Source organism: Gracilinanus agilis, chromosome 3 (genome assembly GCF_016433145.1).
Source record: "Gracilinanus agilis isolate LMUSP501 chromosome 3, AgileGrace, whole genome shotgun sequence".
NCBI lineage: Eukaryota > Metazoa > Chordata > Mammalia > Didelphimorphia > Didelphidae > Gracilinanus > Gracilinanus agilis.
This window is the reverse complement of record NC_058132.1, coordinates 608,966,313-608,989,388: the sequence shown is the minus strand read 5'-3', so window position 1 is coordinate 608,989,388 and position 23,076 is coordinate 608,966,313. Positions and strand designations below refer to the sequence as shown.

Sequence of the window (23,076 nt, the reverse complement as noted above, 5' to 3'; positions counted from 1 at the left end):
GATCAAAAGAGAAGATACCACCTGGTTTGGTTCTGACGGTTGTGTTCAGACTTTGAATATCATAGAAGGCATAATGGTGAATAAATTTCCTCTTCTTTTATCAGGGCTTAGGAGGCCTGTTTTATAATATGGAGAAAAAGTGTCAGTATTAATTAGTAACCTTAATGTTTTAACATTTTTGATTGCAAAAGTTCAAGATAGGAAAAATTGTTGATTACACAGTATGTCAGTGCTAATCTGTCTTCAAATTGCTTTACAATTCTGTAAACAATTGCCAGGTAAAAGCAGATGTCAGGCTGTAGTTTTGTGCCTTGTAAGTATTTTTAGAAGCAGATGCATGAAAAAATGAACCAAGGAGAATAAAATAGGCTTAAAATTTGTTCTGCTATTGATATTATTAAAGAATATGATATTTCTGTGTATATGTTTATTTGTGCTGAATGAAATATCCTAAAATATTTCATGAGTGTGGAGATAATTTTTTTATGATGCTGTAGTTTTAGGGGTTATTTTTTCTTTATTGTACTTAGAAGAAAAGGTCATAAATTTTTTTTTTTGCATAAACATAAGGGAGCCAAGACTGGATGTTTCCTTTTTCTAAAGAAAATTTTATAAAGGTTGCTGGGTAGTTCAGTGGAGTGAGAGCCAGGTCTACAGACAGGAGGTCCTAGGTTCAAATCTGGCCTCAGACACTTCCCAGCTGTGTGACCCTGGGCAAGTCACTTGACCCCCCCCCCATTGCCTACCCTTACCACTCTTCTGCCTTGAAACCAATACACAGTATTGATACCAAGACAGAAGGTAAGGGTTTATTTTAAAAAATTATTACTTATGTCTTACTATATGAACTAAATATTCTTTATGGCAACCATTTAGAGTTAATATAAGGAATGAGTCTTTTTTCACATTTAAAAAATGCGAAGCTACTTTTCCTCCCCCTCTAAGAAGTAGAAATGAAAATTTATTTGAGAAACTTTCAAACTCCATCTATTGTTTAGGCCATTAAGACCTAATGGTCTAAAGCCATAGAATTGAAAGACGGTTGACCTCTATTCAGGAGACACAGATTCTTCTTGTCCCAGAACTGTCTGCCATTGACTAGTTTTGTTATTTCAAAGCATTTAGTGCTCCATGGCCTCAGTTTCTTCACTATAAAATGTAGAGGCTATAATAGATAATTTATAAAGTCCATTATAATTTTTAAAATTCCATACCACAAGTGATTTTTAAGCTACTTTTACAAATACTTTCCATGGTTTTTTATTTTGACTTCAGAATTCAGAAATGCATTCAATGCAGTTAAACAACATTAAGTGCCTACGATGTACACAGGACTACATTCTTAAGGATACAGAGACAAAAACTGAAGAGTCCCTGCCCTCAAGAAACTTGTATTCTACTAAAGCATATTTACTAATATAAGTAAATGAAAATGAGGTTTGGGGAAGATGTAGTTGTTAACAAATAAGAAAGATTCAGGAAAGAAGTGTCACCTGAGTTGAATTCTGTTAAGTGAATATAAGAAGCACAAGTATAAGAGTTTCAGGCACATGGAAGGCATTTAAAATGCTTACTGATTAATAATTGCTTAGAGGAAGGAGGTCAGATGTCAGAGTAAGGAAACAGATGACGATTCAGTTTGAATAGAATGAAGAGTTCATGAAAGGAAAAGATGTGAAATATCTAGAAAAAATTGGATTGTGGAGGTTTTTGGAGTTTATAAAAAGCCCTAGAAATATTATTTTATTGTTAGTTTTCTCAGCATGGAAATAAGATTGTCCAACTTGTGTCTGAAAAAGCAGCTACGAGGAAAGTAGATTAGAGAGGAGAAAAAGGGTGGAAACTGGGAGATGAGTTAGACTATTGCCCACCACCATGAAAGTAACTGATGAGTTTGAATGGAGATTGAAGCATATCATTCTTCACTTTATTTCCTCCATGAATTTTTCTTTAGTGTAAGCAGTATGTGTTTTCTTTCACTTGATGAACATGGAAATATATGATAAAAATGTTCAATATATATCACATTACCTGCCATTATTGGAAGGGAGAAGGGGGGAGAGAACATAGATCACGAAATGTCAGAAAATGATAAAAAGAAAGTCTTACAAAAGTCTTGGCAAAGAAGAGATTCAGAGCCAGAATGTTGTCCCTATAAAAGAAGAGAATGGAGATAAATGTCAGAAATGTAATAGAGATAGAATTGCTAAGACCAAATAATTGATTTTATATAATAGGGCTGGAAAGGGTCTAACTTACCTCCAATATAACTTTTGATTCTACGTTTCCATAATTTTTATTTTGTCTGTATGTAACCGATCCCTTTATTTGTTTTTCCTATTGTTTCAGTTTTTAATTTTAATGAACTAAAGATTTTCTAGGAGAGACCACGCATAGACTACTTATGACAATGGCTCTGATTGTTTAAATCACTTGTGCTTCCTACTATCTCAGTGATCTTGACCTAATAATATTTTAATATGTCTTCTTAGAATTAAAGTTACACAATTTAACGGAACTGTTTTGAAAGCTCCTCAATTATCTTGGTATGGAAACTTTGAAAACTAGGGTATCAAATACCCATACTTAAGTGAATTAAAATGAGAATGTGCATATGTATAATTTGTTATAGTCTACATTAATTAAACTTATTTTTCTCAACATTGAAGTAATAAGAATTGGAATTTGTTTGTATTGTATTAGTCACATAGCAAAATAAGCCATTCTATGAAGAAATTAGATAATTTAGAGAATGAATTGTGTCATTAAGATTCTTTCCCTCCATTTCAGCATACTATCCTAAGTTATTAGGAGAAAGAATATAACTGCAATAGCCTGTCATTAGGAAATAGTAAGTAATTATAGAAAATGGTGTGGTCTTTATAAGCAAAGCTGGTAAAATAGTCAGCTTATTTGTAGGAGAAAAAAAGTAAGTGTATAGGGACTTAATCCATTCATTTGTGCTCTTCCTCACTAAGAGGTGGTTAACTGTAGGCCTTCAATCTTATTTTAGCATAACATAACTGCTCCTCTTACAAAGAGAGGAAATTCTGCTTTCTCCTCCATGGAAATAGTCCCTTCTTCCTTCCCAACCTTATTTGAATCTTCCAAGTAAGGAACTGCATCTATAAAACAACACCTTATTTTACTTAGACTTTTTTTCTCTTTTTATCTGCCCTAGCATTAAGAGTGCTCAAACATAATAGTCAAAAAGGTGGTTGAATAATTCAAGCTTTGAGCTAATGGTATATATATATACTGTTGGACACTTCTTTACATTTAGCTTTCTGGGAAGATATTTTTTATTCTACAAATGGAAACTGTTATTTTAGTTTTAAAAACTGTCATTTCTTATTTAAGCTCTCCATAACCTATCTCTTTCCAAAAAATAAGACATTACCAGCAGAACTTGGGACAGGGACCTGATCATAATTTTATTAAATGGAATATTTTAAATGAGACTAAATTTTTTAGTATTAAGTTGCTTCTGAACAAATTCAAGATGTGGATACAGTCAGAGTAGAATTCGTGGAAAGTTTAGTTGAAGAGTAGTAAGAATTTTATTTAAAACTAATCTGAAATTGATGCATATAATTCTTTTTTAATAAATGCTAATAATATATTATGAGCTTAATCCATTATTTCATGAAATTAAAAATATGATTTATGATTCATTAAAGATATATAAATAACATTTTAAGAAAAATTAACAATGGCTTTATAGATAGCCTCAAATCAGGAAAAAGAGGTCGGTATCATAAGACTAAGGACATGTCCCTCCCAAATGAAAATAATTTTAACAGGGGACAGAATAGATCTAAACTTTCCCTATAAAATGTGGATATTTCTTCTCCCTCTGTAATATTATAAACATAAGTAATCTATATGCTTGACTCAGAAAGAATAAAAAAAGTACATAGAATAATTTAAATCTGCTAATTACCACATATTATGTTGGGATAAGTCACTTGTTCTGTTTCCTTATCTTATTAAAATGGAAAATTATCATCTTCACATTAAAATTATACTTTTTAACAGAAATTCACATTAGACTCAATTATATTACAGAGATAAAAACTGGGGTATAGAAATTTTTGATACACACAGCTCTATGAAGAAGTTTAAAAAATTGAAAAGTAAACATTCTCAATATAATTTATAGATTTAAAAGATTATCACTATAGAAATTGTCTTAAATTGTCTTTTGATTTACAAACATTTATATTCTCCACTTAATTCTTTAAAATTCTTATTATTTTACACAAAAATGAAATTCATTTTGCTGATGTTATTCTGGTTTTAGTCTGAATAGAATAACTCATTTATTTACAGGTTAAGACATGGCACTTGGGTCAAGGGGGAGGAACATGCCCCAACCAAAGAACAAAACGATACCTTTTTATCTTTTTGGAAATTTGAAAGGTGATCAGAGTCTTTAATCTCATAATTTTTTCAAGCAGCAATATGTGCCATCCCATTGGTTACTTAACAAATAATCCCTTGGATATCCAGTGATTTCAGATTGGGGGAGGGGAAGGATTTAAAGCTATAATATTCAAAAGTGATTTTAAGGACCTCAACTGGGCCTTGAACATAAGAAAATGATTCTGCTTAAATATTTTCATTTAAAATTAATTAAGATCCATAGAATAAGAAAAAATGGAATAGACATGCTATCATGTGCTTTTTAGGTTATTCAATGGTCATTTTTTGAAGTAGCTTAATATAAGAGATTATTGGATACATAAGACAGGTAGAAAGAACACTAGAGTCAGAATGGGGAGACCATTCTAAAAATTTGCCACAAATTTGGAAGGGAATAAACATTTTCATAATGCCCACTAGCACTGTGCTAAAGTACTTTACACATATTATCTCATTTGATTTTCTTAACTATCCTGCAAGGTAGGCAATTTTTATTATCTTCATTTACATTTGAGAACTCTGAAGAAGGCTGAGGTTAAATGACTTGTTTAGGATCAAACAGCTAGTAAGTATCTAAGACTGGCTTTAAATTCAAGTTTTCTTGACTCCAAACCCAGAGCTCTATCTACTACACCACTAAGCTGCCTTACACATAGTTTCTAACCTTTTGGTTAGGGAGAAGTCTTTTGCTTTCAGCCTTAGTTTCTTTTTCTGTAAAATAGGGACAATACAGAATTACCTTTACTATAAAGTTTTTATGAGGATAATGCTTTTTAAATTTTAAGTCCTGTATAAATGTGAATTGGGATTGTTATACCATATGGTACTGTGCTGTTGAATCTAGTGCCATTAATTTCATCCTTGTGGAGGCTACTGAGCTTTATTGTATTGTGCTTGTGGTAGCTCCTGAACCATTTCTAGTTGCTTTGTAGAGGAATTCAGTGGGAGCTGAATGAGATATGGATAGATTACATGTTGTGAGCTCTTCAGAAATTTTTGTTTATTAGGCTAGTACAAATACTGATCTATTCATATAAAAATAACCAAAGGTTTCTAACTTGCTCATGGTGAAGCAATATAAATAACATCCTTATTCATATGTCCAGAACAGAATTAAAACAGAGACACATTATTTTGGAATATAACTGTGATGTCCTGCATGTTTTGGACTGAAATATCACTAATCATAGTTTAGTTGTTCTAAAGTGTTAACTATCTAGAGAAAAATGATCTTCACTTTCAGGGTCTTTACATTCTAATAATATCATCACCTTTTAAAAAGATTAATTATGCTTCATATAGCATTTGTGAAAAATATGTATAATTACATTTTAATTGGTGAAAAATATTAGTACACTGTGAATTTTTAAAATCCTCTATAGCATAATTGTCAGGCAGATATTAACACCATCCTCTTTGTATTAAAATTATGTTCTTCCTGTATTTTCATACATATTTAGCAGTTAAAGATTAAAATGATAAAGTAACATCTTCAAAAACTAGAAAAAATATACATTTTAATTTTTTACCTTGAATTGGTAAACTTTGTTATACTCTGACAAAAACAACATAAAAGAAAGATTATTTGGATATGTGACGGAAATTTTTCTTAACATTTTGAATGAAGGGTCATTATAGTATATGTACATCAAGTTATTTTTCCAGTGAGTAGTGAATTTTATTGGCTCATATACAATATCTTAGTTCCCCTTAAGAATAGTGGTATACATCATGAATTTGTCACATGGTTTATTGTTAGGAATTTAATCTTAGTCCAGGCTAGAGGTATGTTTCCCTAAGCAAAGCTGATTCTCTCTTGAAATCAAACTCGTGTTCTTGAACTGATTCACACCATGTAAACAACTGAAGTAATTCATTGAAATTCCTTCAAAGTTTTAGTGGTGTTTATGTTGAATTGCATTTCCATTTACAACAAAGATACATAAAATGCACTTACCTTACTGATAATTTCTCTATACCTTGAAATGTATTTAGCCAATCTTTAGATTATTTTTTCTAGAGAAAGTAAATAACATTTAAATTTTTATACCAAATTACTAAGTCCAACCAGATAATGAGACTCTGACTCTTAGAGAATAAATTTTCTTTAAACAAAATGCCCAATGTATTAGAAAATTACAATTAAGATTTCTGTCCACAGTTTATAAGCTCAACTTTGTTATAATAGCTCTATAAAGAGAATCTCTACACTTAAGTCTACTACAAATTATGCACATTTGAGGAAATCTTATGAATTCAGAATATGGAGTAGATAAGTGATACTATCTTTTCATTTTTTCTCATAAGTTTGATATTTTTATTTTTATCATACCTTATATTAGTTTTCTTTAGCAAGGTTTCCCATTTTTCACAAGGAGATTTATATTCTTCATTATTATACATTTGGCAAAGATCAATCTTTTCTGCTCTCAGGTAGCTTGGAATCTAGTGAGAAAGAAGACACAATATAAAAAATGTAATGAAACACAGTAAGACATTTTAAGAGGAGCATAAATAAAATTACAATGGGTTTAAAGTATCACTAAAGTTGAGAGGAAGGAGAGGTCATTTCCAGATGTTCTTGATTTGTCTTTGCATTGACTCAAATCACAGTAAGAGAAACTAATGAGAACCGCTGCTGGAGTTATTAACCAGTGAGCACAAAATATGCCACCTTAGAGAAAGTTCCAATTGGCCTATCGTGGTATGGGATTTAGTCAAAACATGAACTTCATTCAGGATTTCCCCATCACCATCAGTACCGTAAACTTTATATACTGTTATCTTTTCTCTCTTAGTATTTATAGAGATTGATGGAATGTTTTTGCCGCTGTGTGGGAGGAGAGGTCTAAATGGTGAAGGCATTTAACTCCAAATAACACCTATAAGTTTCCCTCTTATGTAAGAGTTGGTTTTTGCTTTGGAGGAGCCTGGTGGTATACTAATGCTCAGTTCTCTTCTTTTTACAGTGGGTAAACCTCACAAGTGCAACTACTGTGGACGGAGCTACAAGCAGCGCAGTTCACTAGAGGAACACAAGGAACGTTGCCACAATTATCTTCAGAATGTCAGTATGGAGGCTTCTGGGCAGGTCATGAGTCACCATGGTGGGTGGAAATGACATTCAGAACTTTTTATTGACTTCCCTACTACTGCTTTTGTTGTTTTGTTTTTCTCATTTGACTTATTTCTCTAAAGATTAAAATGTCTAAACCTATTAATGTTAAAATCCCTTAGTAGTCTTATCTCTTAGAGTATTATGTTTTTCAGATAACAATTTTTCCATCCTATATTTTGAATAAATTGGGACTTTGTAATTTTTATAAGTGCGTTACATGTGTTTATGTGATTTTTTTTCCAAAACTGATATAGATAAGCAAGATGATTTATCATACTTTGGACTTTGCAACCTATAATGGCACTTTGAGATTGCTATCTGAGACTAGAAAGATGTTCATACTTTTCTCCTGTTGGCTAGACCATGACCTTTAGAAATAATGCCAAACATATTAGGTTTTCCAAAAGAATGAATTGGCTTGAGGTAAAGTTTATTCATGTGAATTTTTACTACCTCATTTGTTTATTATTGTTCTAGTATACTTTCTCTCTCTCTCTCTTTCTCTCTCTCTCTCTTTCTCTTTCTCTCTCTCTCTCTCTCTCTCTCTCTCTCTCTGTATATATATTATATACACACACATACACACAAAGATATAAGATACAAGAATATAAAGATACAAAGATATAAGAAAGTAAATTTGACAACTTAGCTAAGTAATTTTTGTACCATTTTTGCAGAAAAATCTTTATTGTTTAATCTCTTTATTTCTTGGGAATTGGTCTACATGTAGGTGCAGATACATGAACGAGGCACAAATTTATGAAATTAAAGACCACAACATTTAAAACAAAATATCTTGGTTTATTTTTGTCAATAATGAAGAAATATGCTTGGATTTCATAAGGTCAAGGGAACAACTCTCTGAGTTAATTATTAATTACTGAGGCAAACTTTTTATAATATGTATCATAATGAAAAATAACAGCATATTTAGATTTGGAGATTTTTGTCATCTTTTTTTACTCAATGGCTACCAAAAATTGCTACTGTCTTTTAAAAGATGAATATCAATAATGTTTTTTTATTGAGTTGTTTACATTTTTATCTTTTTTATAATCTTTGATCCATTGGGATGGAATAGATTTTTTGTTTGTTTGTTTTTAATGGGCATTTGTGGAAGACAACTGTAAAATCTGATCTTTCACGGTGACATTCCTCTCAAGGATTTTCTTTTGTCCTACTTTATATTAGTAGGAAAAATTCTTAAATTTGAAAGTTTTCTTATTCTTGGTAAAATACCTGATGTGGAATTACACTGTATATAGAGTTATTTACATATGAGATAGCATACATGACAAGCTTTACAGACCTTAAATCACAGTATAAGTACTAACTATGATTAGCTATTATTATTTGAATTGAACAACCAATGATAAGCTATTGGCATAGAGGATTATTTGCCTATCTTAAATGACTGATGATTATTTATTTATATTATCAGAAGAGACACCCTGAGCTTTGTTATTCCCTAATACCCATCTTAGTCTGAAATAGGAAGTTAAATAGTGTGAAAGAGTAATAGGTTAAATTGCTAGGGTAGCACTTATACAGAGTAATATGCTAATTACTTTTAAATAATTGATGCCACCTATTTTCCTACCTGTGGTTGTGCTTAAGAGAGTCCGACATTTTGTTTTTGAAAACCAAATGGTTCTTTGCATATAATTTGGTTTCCTTTAGTCCTTTAGCATTTCCATAGAATTTATTACAAATACCAGTTATCCTTGTGGAACAGATGTTGAGAAGTTCTTGGAATATTTGATTGCTTTCTTTGACCTTAGGAGAATCTGAAATCATCTATTTAAAAATCAGTTCAGGAGTTATGTTATTATAACGGGATTGGGAATATTTGGAAAGAAACAATATTTTTAAAGTTGTTACCTGCATATATATTTACTTTAACAGTTCTATCCCCTAATAGTCTTATTTGGTATATATTTGCTTCCCTCCAGTCCACCTCCTCAATGTACTTCTTTCTGCATATTTTATTTTATTATCTATACTTGCACATAGTAAATGCTAAGTCACTATTTGTTGAATATGAACCTGATTTAGGAAATTCATGGAGGTACAGTAGACAACCTTGTATTTGAAGTCAGATGACCTGGATTTGAACCTATCTCAGGCTATGAGAAGATTATTTAACTCCTCTGACCCTAGGAACCTTGAATTGTTACTTAAATGTGACATTATTATTTAGAAGGATGCCAGAGATCTTGCATTATAAATCATAATGATATTCATTAGCAAATAATATTTAAGATGGAGGGGAGGAAGAAGAAGAGGAAATAAAATGGGAGAACTACCTTTCTGGCTACCTGAATTTTTCCCATATATACCCCCCACCTCAATTAAATATTTTGATACAAAAGGTAAAGCTTTTACTAAAGAGGGGGTTGGAGTATATTAGGCAGGAGATAAGAACCAAAACTTAGGAATTTAACTGTGAAAAGAATTATTTTTTGGTATCATTTAATTTTTTTATGTGAAAACAGAGAACACCAGGAATATATAACACTGATCACCAGTAATTCTGATTTACTCACAGTTTCTCTATGACAAAACTTTAATAAAAGGATCTATCTGTTGATTATTCCCTAGCATTGCTTGTTACTTGTACTTACATGTAAGTTACTTGTAAGCTACTTAAAGTTTCTCCTACAGGGAATCATAGATTATTAGTCCTGTGGGTTAATTTAGAGAACAGATAATCAATTTCAATAATTCTCAAACTTTTTCACAATGGCCATACCCTTGGCCACAACAATTGTGAGGACTGTCCACTAAGACACTGATATAATCTCAGATCTTTTGAGGTAGTTAAAGCATTAGAGAAATAGATTTACTAATATAGAAGGCCACTGAAAGAAATTAATACTTATTCTAAAAAATACCTAAATGTGAATGATAAAATTGTGCTTCTAACATTGCATTTATCTCAGTTAACTGTTGTGCATTTTATCATTTTATTCATTATGTTCAGTTTATATATATTTTCTATCAAGCTACCCAGTCCTTCCTATCTAGCATGTTTTATGAATACTTTTCCCCACCATCAGTTGATATCTAATCAAGGAATACAAACTCTTTTCCATATTTGTCAAAGCAAACATAATCATTAAAGTAAATTTACTCATTAACAAAAAGTACAGAATACGGAACTTTCATTTTGAGTATAATTTCTATTTATCTATCCTAGCCTTTACATTTTTCCTAGGTTTCACTGCTTAGGTGCAAAATATTGAATTTATCTACCAACTAATGAAAAGGCACATTTTTCCTACTATAGCTCCTTTTACCAGATACTAAAGACATTTTGACAATATGATACTTTTCTTTCATTTTTTTTTCAATTTCATCACTAGTTATATTTATCATAGTATTACATTATCATTGTATTATATTCAGTCAACAATATTTTAAGTACCTACTATATGTCAGATACTTTTATTTTATATTAGAAATATGACAAAAAATATAAAAGTATATGTCCAAGCATATATTAATATAATTAACATATACCAGATAAAATTTAAAAATACAAAATGATTAAATACAATGCAGTTTGAAAATGAAGGTCTCTATTACCTGGCTGGATCAAGAAAAGTATCATTTACGCCAAATCTTGTTCAGATTTAGGGATTCCATGATATAGAAGAAAGAAGAAAGCCCATCCAAGATATGGGAGTTAATGATATAGTGAAAAATAAGAGATGAGATGGAGTATGAATGTGAGGAGCACAGTGTTTCAGGACTATAGATTGTAGAAGCTGGGAGAGTGATTTTTGATAGGGCTAGAAAGATAGCTTGAGTCCAGGTTATGAAGGGCTTCAAAAGCTAAACATAGAAAGAAAGTGACAGCACTGCACTAAACAAACCACTTTAGCAGCTCTGTGGAGGATGAATTGAAGTAGAAAGAGGAAGAGGGAATAATAGTAGGAGGCAATTGCAGTAGTCCAAGCAATAGGTAAAGAGGTCCTGACCTAAGAGTTTATGTGAGCACAAACTGAATACAAAAGATATTGTGGTGGTAGAATTGGGTATATCTGGCAGCTATTTAGATTATAGTATGATCTATTATATATAATAATTAGATAAGGGAAAATGAGGACTCAATGAGGACACTCAGGTTTTCAACTGTAGAGAGGAGCACACAATGTGTTGTTTTAGACCTGTTAAGTTTGTAATGTCATCAGGCCATCCATTTTGAAAAGTTCTATAGGTAATTGGTGACATGAGACTGGAAAGAAACTTAGGCTGAATATATAGATCTGTGACTCTTCTCCATAGAAATCATAACTTAGTCTTTTGAAACTACTGAGATCACCCAGTATAGGGGTAGCAGAGAAGAGGGTCCAGTGTAGAGCTTTGGAATACACTCACAGGTTGGGGTATGATCCAGATAAACTAAGAAGGGAGCATTAAAAAATGTAGACAGAGAACTGAGAGCAGTGTTTTCAAAACCCAGAGAGGAAAGAATACTAGGAGAGAAAGATAAATTAGTAATAACAACAAAGAGATTTAACTTTTAAAACAACCCTGGAGAAAAAGAAGTGCTATAAGTATCTCCAAATTATAGATGGGTAAACTTAAGCTTTAAGAACACATTGTGGTTTCTGAGGCAGGTTTTGAACTCTGGTTATACTGATTCCTAGTATATCAATGTACTGTATCTATTATACTTAACTGCTTTAGTCTTAGCTGTGTCAAATTCTATTGAGAGATTAAGACTATTGAAGAGTAATTAGATGATCACTTCTGCCAATTAAGAAATCAAGCATCTAAACTTCTAGTTACACCTTTCAGATAAAATTAAAATTTGGAGAGTTAAATTAGATTAGATGAATTAGTGATTCATATTTCTTTTAATTTTTTTATTGTAATAACAAATTTCCACATAAATTTTCTGAAGTTATGTGATACATATTGTCTCCATTCTTTTTTCCCTCCTCCGTCCTAGAGCTGACAAAGAATTCAATCAGGGTTATACATGGATTAAGTGATTCATATTTCTAATGTGACATTGTAAAGAAACTAAATTTAGTATAAAATGTTTCTCTGTTTGAAATTTTTATTTGAATTGCTTAGGGTAAACTATGTAATGAAAGTAACTCAGTATATAATGAGGGAAGGTCATGACATAAGCTTTTCTTTTCATATCTTATTATTGTTCTCATAGTAATAATAGGAAAGACCACATGTAAGATATTCATATTCTCATCGCTACAAGCATTGTTACAGAGTTGCCAATCTACATTCGTAGGAAGAATTTCTAAACTGGGAATTGCCTACCCTGATGCAATCATTGGTCCAGATCCATTTCTTCATAACTTCATAACTCCAAAATAATATAGAAGAAGGGATTATTTTGTCATCTGTTCTCTTCAAAAGTGAAATTAAGATGACCCTTGCCTATTTATTCTATGTGTTTTAAAAATAAGTAATAAGCAAGCTTTTTTATAGGAATGATAGAATTATTTAGGTGTCTTTAGAATTGAATTTATATTTCATGAAATCTTTGTCCTTGAAAATTAGGATGATACATGTTGAATTATCTAAAAATAGCTGATAAGCTAAATTGAACATTTATTCTAGCTTTTCTTAATGATGTACGTAGCAAAGACTTGATCAACAAGTCATCAGTCATAGAAAGGTTGTTGATTCAGTAGAAACAGGATTAAAGTTAAAATAACTAATGGGATTTTTTAGTGAAAATTGATCTCTGCTACAGGCAGTCTTCAGTTCATATGAATTTAAACTTAGTGGATGAATGGGGTGTGTGCTATCCTGAAACCCCTCTGATCCCAGTTTCAATTTGATTATTAGACTTTTACATATATAAAAAACTCAAGGCAAGATTATAATAAAAGTGACCATTTTTACATTATTCATTTGTAAAACCAATTAGTTTAATCAACTTGGGACAAACCTCAATAATCAGTTTTGCTACCTTTTAGATAAATAATGAACTTTTGTTGTTTTTTCTCTTCTAAGTCTTTTCAAGACTTCATTAGAAACAAAAGTTTATAGGAAAAAGTGGCTCATAAACTACACTGGAATAGGAAATAGCCTCCTAAGTGTTGCTTTGTTTCTAATCTCATCATGACATTTTTTTTTCAGTTTATTGTCTACTTTGCAATTTTTTTTGTCCTTTGTGGCGTTCTGTAAAGTGCATAGTAGAAACAAATCTTCTTTAACCCATCTAGTCAGAGTTCATGAATTGAAATAAAATGACTAGATTCCTTTGAACTTGCTTCACATTAAAAATCTTTTCCCAACTACACTTTTGATTTTGGCAAATTTAGCCATCTGCATTGGCTATTAAATAGGTCACCTGCATTGTGCAGTGAATTTTCTCAACTTTGGTCTCTTGCTTTCCCACTTCATTTTTGCTGGTGCCAGCTGGATTCCCTTGCAAATGAGAAGCCATTGTATTTCTCAGTGGGAGCATCCTGTACAAATGAAAGCAGTGGAGTAAATCATTTTACAGTGCAGGCTGAATCCTAAGGCACAACGCGCTTGGTTTTCCAAATAGGACTGGCACAAGTGCCAGCGGAAAGCTGGGGGGAGGTAGATTGTTGGACTCTTTATTATGAACATTAGCTGTGAGAAGTTGATCTAAACTGCTCCAGACGTTCATCTTCTTCAGTTAAAGTCCTCTAACAATACTGATGGTCAAAAGCAATGCTTTTATAAACACTTTGTTTGCACGCTGTTGTGCCAACAAACATCTGCATGCTTAAGATCAGGCTACTCATTAGACCACAGTAGTTGTGGAAGAAGAGTGTTAGCTCCACAAGAAATGAGATGAAAGGGAATCAGTGGGGAAGTTTGGTTACATGAATTAGAGTAGAAGCTCAGTAAGCCAGCGCTCGATTTTAAAACATACCATTTTAGAGTATTGAAGAGCTTTCTTTTGATGTAAGTCACAACAGTGAAGCAGCTATGATTTGTTAAGCATAGTAGTAACATGTAGAATAGGAGCTTTTTTCCCTCTGAAGACTGCTTTCTATAGGCATTCAAATGATTGAAAGCAGAGCAAACCCTATAGACTTCATGAATTGGAATAGTGAACTTCTTTTTCCATTAGCAAATGCCTAAATGATAAAATTACACATGTATTGTGATGCTATATAGAATATCACTGCAAAATTTAAATCAGCTGATGTAAATTGCTTTAAAAATTAAACCCCAAAACTTTGAAAGCAGTGTAGTATCATAAAGTAGTATTGATTTTAAGATTATTTTTTTTTAATTTTTTAAAAAAATGACATGAGAAACAAGTGAAATGTATTTGCCACTCCAAGAGAGATTGCTAAATAAATTTATCTTTGGTATGTGTGTTGAAACACTGGAAACCCAATGTATATATGAGTGTCTACCCTAATGAATGAACATTGTTGACTTCTTGCTACTTGTTTGGGGGCCTCTTTCCGAAATCACATCTTTCTAGGCATTTTGTCATCATTCTCTTTCTAATCTTTTTATCTATAGAAAGATATATCTGATGTAATTTTTTGGTTTTATGTAGTACCTCCTATGGAAGATTGTAAGGAACAAGAGCCTGTGATGGACAACAATATTTCTCTGGTGCCTTTTGAGAGACCTGCTGTCATAGAGAAGCTGACAGGGAATATGGGAAAACGTAAAAGCTCCACCCCACAGAAGTTTGTGGGTAAGCTTGTCAAATATTTTTTACAGTAGTAATTTTTAAAAATAATCAATTAATCTCAGTGTGCAAGTATAAGCTCCTATTAATTTTTCAGCCTTAAGTAGAATAAAATCTGTTAAAAAATAAACGTTTCAGTGAAATGAAGCATATATATATATGTAGTATGACGTAACTAAAGTTAGGATTAAATTAACAAATCTCTATCTCAAATAAAATAACATTTGAGCAATGGCCTGGGATAATGACATGCCAAGTAGAATATATTTTAAAATTTAGATAAAGAAGCAAAATATTTTGTGAACCTGCACAAGGTAGAGGTATTCTATTCCAGGTTTTCTGAAATCTTTTTTTCAACCTTCATGCTTTGAAAAGATCTTGTTTTGTAGTGTTTTACATTAAATAGTGAAAAAAAACCCAGAGGATATAGTCTTAAAACTTAAGAAAAGTCTGAAATCTAATGTGTAATATCTTTTACACAGAGAAATGACTATAATAAAAATCTTTTTACTTGCAGATACACTAATAGTGAATCTAATAATGAGGCAGTTCTCCAGTTCCTATTATAACACCTTTTCCCTTTTAAATTAGTGCCTAGGAAGAAGAAAAATAGTCTGAACCTACACTTTTTTGTCGCTTTGGTCAGCTTAATCTAATTTTAGTGGGACCCTTTAAAAATTTTATAGTATCTAAAAATGTTATTTTGTTTTATCTATTTAAACTCCAGTTTTTATTTTTTAACTCTGAAGAAAAGTGAAAGATGTTCTAATTGGGTTTTCATGTTCTGCCTGAAAAGATACATATTTCAGAACGTATAGAAGACAAAAGCATTTTTCATGGGCGTCTCCTATTTGAGGAAACCCAAATTCCTTTACCTGTTTACAAATATTCTTTCTTTTTTTTCTCTACACATTAGAAAATCAGTGTATTACAATAGAATCACCACATCATCATCACAAAATAATCCAAAGTGGGGACATAAGAAAAGGAAGAGAAGATATTGACCAAGATCATTATGTAATGTGCATGTGAAAGCACCACAAAAGTCTACATTTTATGATAGTTCAGTGACTATGGTCTATAACTCTAATTAAATATGGCATGTTTATATTTGACATATGACATCTAGGTATGGCATTTCTGGAATTTATGTTTAAATTATTAGATTTATAACTCAGATTTCTCCAAGTTTTAAGATTAGATTTTATATTTATACTTACTAATCTTGACTATTATGTAGACATGGAAATAGATATAGATAAGCAACGAAAAGTTGTACTAAAAGATCTGCTTTGAACTTATGTTAGCTCTTTTGGTAGAAAAGTCACATCAAAATATATGATACTTCATTCATAAAATTTATTAAACATATTTAATAATATTTAATAAAAGCACTACCTGGATATAGAGTAGTATAACATTATATACCTGCCCCAAAAAACATATCGTTTAGTTCAAGAGAAAAGATATACACATGTGAAAAGTTAAATAGTACTATAAGTCAGTTACACAAGAGACTTCATGAGGTAGCCAGAATATAATTATATATGAACTATAAATGTTCTCTGTTCATGAGAGGGAGAGATGATCACTATGAATTAAAATGCTATTGAGGTCATGAATTAGATGCCAATATTTCAAGACCAGTTGTTCATCAATGAGAAATTATAAACTTCCCTTGAAAAAGGGATAAAAAGATAAATTCATCCCTGCTATGGCAGAACCAAAATTGCCTCTCATCCAGTATGTTTTATTAAATATTATTTTTTGTTTAATCATATCTCTGGTTCAACCATACATTTGCTTAGTTCTTTTTTAGTATTCAATGTATGAAATGGTTTTGCTCCAATAACTAATTTCCCAATCTACTGTTAGGCTTGGAACACATTTTTCACTGAAAAAAAAAATTATAAATGGTGGTGCCAATCCTCCTAAAGCCCATTTAACTTAGAATATATCTAAAATGTAATGTCGTACAAATAGTATTCTATGACTTAGTTAACCACATATGATCATTTTTCTATATTAGCAGTAGCTGACATTTATATAATTTTTATGAAAAAATATTTTTTCAACCCTTATTTCATTTGATCCTAGCAATAATCTTATAAGTTGTAGAGGTGTTATCTCTGCTTTATAGTCAAAGAAACTAAGACTGTAGACAAATGACTAGGCATACATCTAATAACAGTAGTTCTGAAAAATCAATCTAGATCTTTCAAATAGACTGTACGCATTCTCTATATGGAAAAATACGTTCAGAATTCCAGTTTAAGATGAAATGACTGCATTCACACTCCCATCAGTTATCGAACTCTAATTATGTGAAAGAAACTGTTCCATTCTTACACCTGCCCCCCTACAAGCAGAATCCATGATTTCCCCTTTTAGGTAAATGACAACTGTATTAGGCATTCAGTATGTGTTAGGCACTGTATTAGATATCAATGATACAAAGACAAAAACAACCTGCCTCGGGAAGTTTATATTCTATTTTAGTTATAGAACCAATCAGATGGAGGTAGTTGGGTGGCTCAATGGATTGAGAGCCAGGCCTAGAGATGGCAGGTCCTAGGTTCAAATCTGGCCTCAGACACTTCCTAGATGTGTGACCCTGTGCAAGTCACTTAACCCCATTGCCTAGGCCTTACTGCTCTTCTGCCTTGGAACCAATACACAGTATTGATTCTAAAATGGAAGGTGAGAGTTTTAAAAAAAAGAATCAATCAGATGCAGGTAAATAAGCACAAAGAGAGAGAATCCATACTAACTACTGGAAAAATCAGGAAAGAAGTAGCTCCTGTGATGTGTTTTGAAGGAAACTTTGCATTGTAAGATAGAAGAAAGACTGTATTCCAGGGCGTCGAAATTTCCCTTGCAAAGACTGTTAAGATTGGAGATTGAAAGCCATGTACAGAAGACTGCTGGTAATATACCTATTTTGATGAGAAAATGGAGAATTCTAGTTCAGCCCTTTTCACCTTCTGGGTTCTAAGAGCTAGATTTCCTTGACTTTCAGGATTGGTGGTTTGTATAAAGACAGGAAGAACAGCAAGAGCAGGTAGGAAGAGAAGCAGAAAATCGTACCAGTGGTAGTAAGAATTTGTGGGAGTCTGACTTGTTCCTTTTGTGAATTCCATGTCTTCTTATCCTAGACCTCTTAGTTCCTTTCTTCTAATCTTCAGATTTAGAGGTTAGTGGTCTTCTTCCCTTTCTATAGCAATCACCTTTGTTTTCTAACTTGTTTTTTTTCTTTCTAGGCCAACTATAGAACAGAATGTAACTTCAGTTTTCCCCTTCCTGCCTTTTTTTCCCAATATCATCAAATATTGGAGTCTAGCATTAGAACTAACTGGGAATGATTTTAAAATTTTTAGTATTTTATTTTTCCAATTGCATATAATATTAATTTTTAACCTTGCTTTTTTTTTACAATTTGAGTTCCAAATTCTTTCCTACCCTCCCTCTCCACCCTCTCAATGAGAAGACAAGCAATGTGATAAAAGTTACTTATATGCAGTTTTATGCAAAACATATTTCCATGTCAGTCATGTTACAAAAGAAAACAGACCAAAAACATCCAGGAAAAATAAATATTTTTAAAGTATGCTTTGATATGTATCAGACTCCCATCAATGCTTTCTCTGGAGAATGATAGTTTTTTTCTTCATAGATCCTTCAGAATTTTCTTGGATCTCTGTATTGCCAAGAATAGTTAAGTCATTAACAAATGATCATTGTACAATGTTCTTCTGGTTCTCACTTTACTTTGCATCAGTTCATGTAAGATATCCTAAATTTTTTTGAAAGCATCCTATTCATCATTTCTTAAAGTATAGTAGTATTCCATCACAATCATATGCCACAACTTGTTCAATCATTCCCCATTTGATGGACAATTCCCTCTGTTTCTAGTTCTTTGAACACCACAAAATTAACTGCTATAAATGTTTTTGTATAAATGTTTGTTCTTTTTAAAAAAATCCCTTTGGGATACAATCCTAGTGGTGATACTGTGGAATCAAAGGATTCTTCTTTCATGTCTTGACCCTAAAGTAAGGTCTCAGATTTTCTGAGGATTTTTTAAAATTTTAAAATAAGAGAAAAAATAGGGAAAGGTCATAGTATATGGGAGTTCTTTTCCTCACAAACACACATACACATTCTCTCCCTCTCACATATTTCTTCCTTCCCATAAAGTCAGAGGGGAAAGCTAGTGAAGACAGTTGCAAGTCCTAAGAACATGGATGATCATTTACCAGCAACTGCCTCTCTATTTTTACTATTTTTTCTGTTTTGTTTTGTTTTGTTTTAAATTTGCTCATTATTAGTGTTTATGAGCACATGTCAAGCATTTCCAAACTCTTAGAGGGGACATAATGCCAATCAAATGCAATCACTTTTTTAAGGAAGCAATAAAAGGAACAGGTTCTTTATTTTTTACAATTACGATTTGTCATGGTTATACCTTATTTGTTATAATGTACTCAACAAATAATGATCATTAAATATCTTAAAAACTTTTAAAACATTTTTATATTAGTTTTATTCCTCAAGTGATATTCCTTAGCCATAAGTGTTTCTTCTTTGTCTTCTTGCTTCTTAACTCCATAACTAGATCTATAGGTAAAATTAATAAATATTCATTTTACCTTGCTTTCTTTGGAGCCTTTGGCACTGAGATAGCATTAGTTGGAAATCGTGGTATAATTTGGTATTTTTTTCATTAATTTTCTTTATCTTTAATTCCTACTTTAAGATTCTTTTACCCAAGGAGTGAAAAGGGGTTTAATTTATATCAATGCTCTTATGAAGAATGCTTTTGTAGTTCTTCCAGGATATAGTTCTCTGGACTAAAGTTCCTATGAAGACTGCAAATATGGCATCCCTCCAGAACAATATTCTGACATTTAGAAGGTCAGACATATTTTAAAAGTGTAAATATGTAGGAATTACTTATCCATTGGTTCTGATTTTTGTAGTCACCAAACCTCTGAGGGGCCTAGGTTTTAGACCACAGTTTGCTTGATGTTTGATTTTTTTAAAAGGTGAAATGATCTGTCTGAAGCTAGTAGTCATTGAGAGAGAGAAATTATTCTTTGAATTAAGCACAGATGTTCTTTTACCTTTTATAAAATATTTCTGGTCCATATAGTTAAGCATGTAAACATATATATGTACCATATGCACTTATATAGATATAGATATAAAACCATTTATATTCCTATACATATTGACCTATATGTAAATCACAAAGATTTTTCAAGTATGAAAAACAGATTTACAATCTATTGAAAGTATATATACTATCACATTTATGATTCTGAATAATTATGATAAATTATAGGAAATAATGTGTTTAAATCTGTCCACAGATCTCAATATATCTTCTTTAGAGTTGCCAGTTAAAATGTAAATAGCTATATAATGGTATTATCATTTTGTAGAAAACTTCACTTTTTAAATTTTTTGATAATGACATTTTTAGTTTTGTAGACTAAACTATAGGCGATTCCTAATTGGAATATATCTAATTATATGCATCCTTTTGAAAGGAATAACTGTCCTAAAACAGTCATACCAAGAGAGTGACCTTATACCATGACCATGTTGCTAAATGGGTTTAGGGGAGAAAAAGCAGTAAAACTAGTTGAGAAATCCTTAGCTGGGCGATTTCCCCTATTTATCTGTACCTGTGTTGCCCTCTATTGTGATTCTATCTGAGCAATGAGATACCTTTCAGTTCATTTCTGTGTATCCATTTCATCATTCATTCAATAAACATTTGTTAAGCATTTACAATATACAAAGCACTATAAGTTGCTTCATCAAGTTTTAGTCTCAGAACATTCTTAGAACAAAGAGACAAAAAGTAATCAAATTGTGGCCAATGACATGTCTTTGAAAAGACTTCCTGAGACATTCTATATTTTCTAAGGTATGTGTTGTGTAGATTCCTACAAATACTAAGTACCAGGATCTATGATTACTGAAATAACAGGGAAGACTTAAAACATGTTATTAAATGAAATTTTAAAAATTAATAAATTTACTATATGAATTATTTTATTATTGCATTTAATTTTATTTCTTTAAAGTCTTATTACATAAATTTATATTAAATAAATTTTTATTAAAATATAGCTATCATTGATCTTATGATATAATCATTACTCCTACTCTCGAAAGGTACAAAAAGTGCAAATAATTATGAACTAGCAGGCATTTGCTCATTTGCAGGTTTAGTCTATTTCTGGTTTCTGCATACGGAAGAATTCTATTGTGATGATGGGGATTATTTTCCCTCATTATTAAAATCTTTTTTCTTTTTAATTCCTTCAGATCAATTTTATTTAAATACTTTATTAAGGACTTTTTGCAATTACTTTTATTTACACATGTTTGTATGAATACTTCTGCACAATACATATTGAATCTATGTTTTTATTGATGACAGACTTTTGTTTTTTGAAATATTAAATAATAAATATTGAAAACTGAAAATTATGGGGTAATGCTAGGGCTTCTCTTCTTTTAATTATTGTTCTAAGCATCATTTCTAAATATATGCTTAAAAAGGACAATTACCTTAAACACAAAGGATGATTGAAATTTTTTGACTAATTAATGTTTTGAATGAATCTCACATAGTAAAAAAGTTGTTCATTCCAGCTGAGTTAGTTGAAGATTGGAAGACAAAAATATTTTATATAAAGTGGGGAGTTGTGTAGAAAGAATTTGCCTTCTTACATAATTTAAAAGAATTAATTTTTTAAATTTTTGTTGTTATTATTTAGGAGAGAAGCTCATGAGATTTGGCTACCCAGATATTCACTTTGATATGAACTTAACATATGAGAAAGAGGCTGAATTGATGCAGTCTCACATGATGGACCAAGCCATCAACAATGCAATCACCTACCTTGGAGCTGAAGCACTTCACCCTCTGATGCAGCACACACCAAACACAATTGCAGAGGTCGCCCCAGTTATCAGCTCAGCTTATTCTCAGGTCTATCATCCTAATAGGATAGAAAGGCCCGTTAGCAGGGAAACCTCTGATAGTCATGAGAACAACATGGATGGCCCCATTTCTCTAATCAGACCAAAGAGTCGACCCCAGGAAAGAGAGGCCTCTCCCAGCCATAGCTGCCTGGACTCTACTGACTCAGAAAGCAGCCATGATGATCGCCAGTCCTACCAAGGAAACCCTGCCTTAAATCCCAAGAGGAAGCAAAGCCCAACTTACATGAAGGAGGATGTCAAGGCTTTGGATGCCACAAAGGCTTCTAAGGGCTCTCTGAAGGACATCTACAAGGTCTTCAATGGAGAGGGAGAACAAATTAGAGCCTTCAAGTGTGAGCACTGCAGAGTCCTGTTCCTAGACCATGTCATGTACACAATTCACATGGGTTGTCATGGCTATCGGGACCCATTAGAATGCAACATCTGTGGCTACCGAAGCCAGGACCGTTATGAGTTCTCATCACACATTGTCCGAGGGGAGCACACATTCCACTAGGCCTTTTTCTTTCCAAAGGGGACCCTTATGAAGTAAAGAACTGCACATGAAGAAATACTGCACTTACAATCCCACTTCCTCAGATGTTAACCTTTTAAAAAGAAAAAGAAAAATTATTACAGTCAATAATTCTTATTTTATGGACCCAGTCTCATTTGCTCTACCTAATTATCAGGAAGGAAAAGAGGGAGGGAAGGGACAGGGCGAATTGTTTTTTGTTTTTATTTTTTATTTTTGGTCACTTGGCTTATTTTGTGGGAATTGAAGGGCAGTTTACTTCTGCAATGGTTAACTGTAAGTTATATCATGCTATGAAAATCATTCAGCTCACATTAAGTTCAA

At 31.9% G+C, this 23,076-nt stretch overlaps 1 protein-coding gene across 3 annotated transcripts in view; it reads left to right on the top strand.

Annotated features, from left to right (window-relative positions):
* IKZF2 (IKAROS family zinc finger 2) overlaps positions 1 to 22,802 on the top strand; it is a 199,575-nt gene extending 176,773 nt beyond the window's left edge. For 2 of the 3 annotated variants that reach the window (XM_044670738.1, XM_044670736.1), the window contains exons 5-7: positions 7,395 to 7,532; positions 15,075 to 15,218; positions 22,010 to 22,802. In XM_044670738.1, coding sequence (XP_044526673.1) covers positions 7,395 to 7,532; positions 15,075 to 15,218; positions 22,010 to 22,734 — 1,007 coding nt within the window. In that variant the 3' untranslated portion in view covers positions 22,735 to 22,802. The remainder of the gene's footprint in view (positions 1 to 7,394; positions 7,533 to 15,074; positions 15,219 to 22,009) is intronic. The other variant, XM_044670737.1, reaches the window with a different exon arrangement.
* The last annotated feature ends 274 nt before the right edge of the window (positions 22,803 to 23,076 follow it).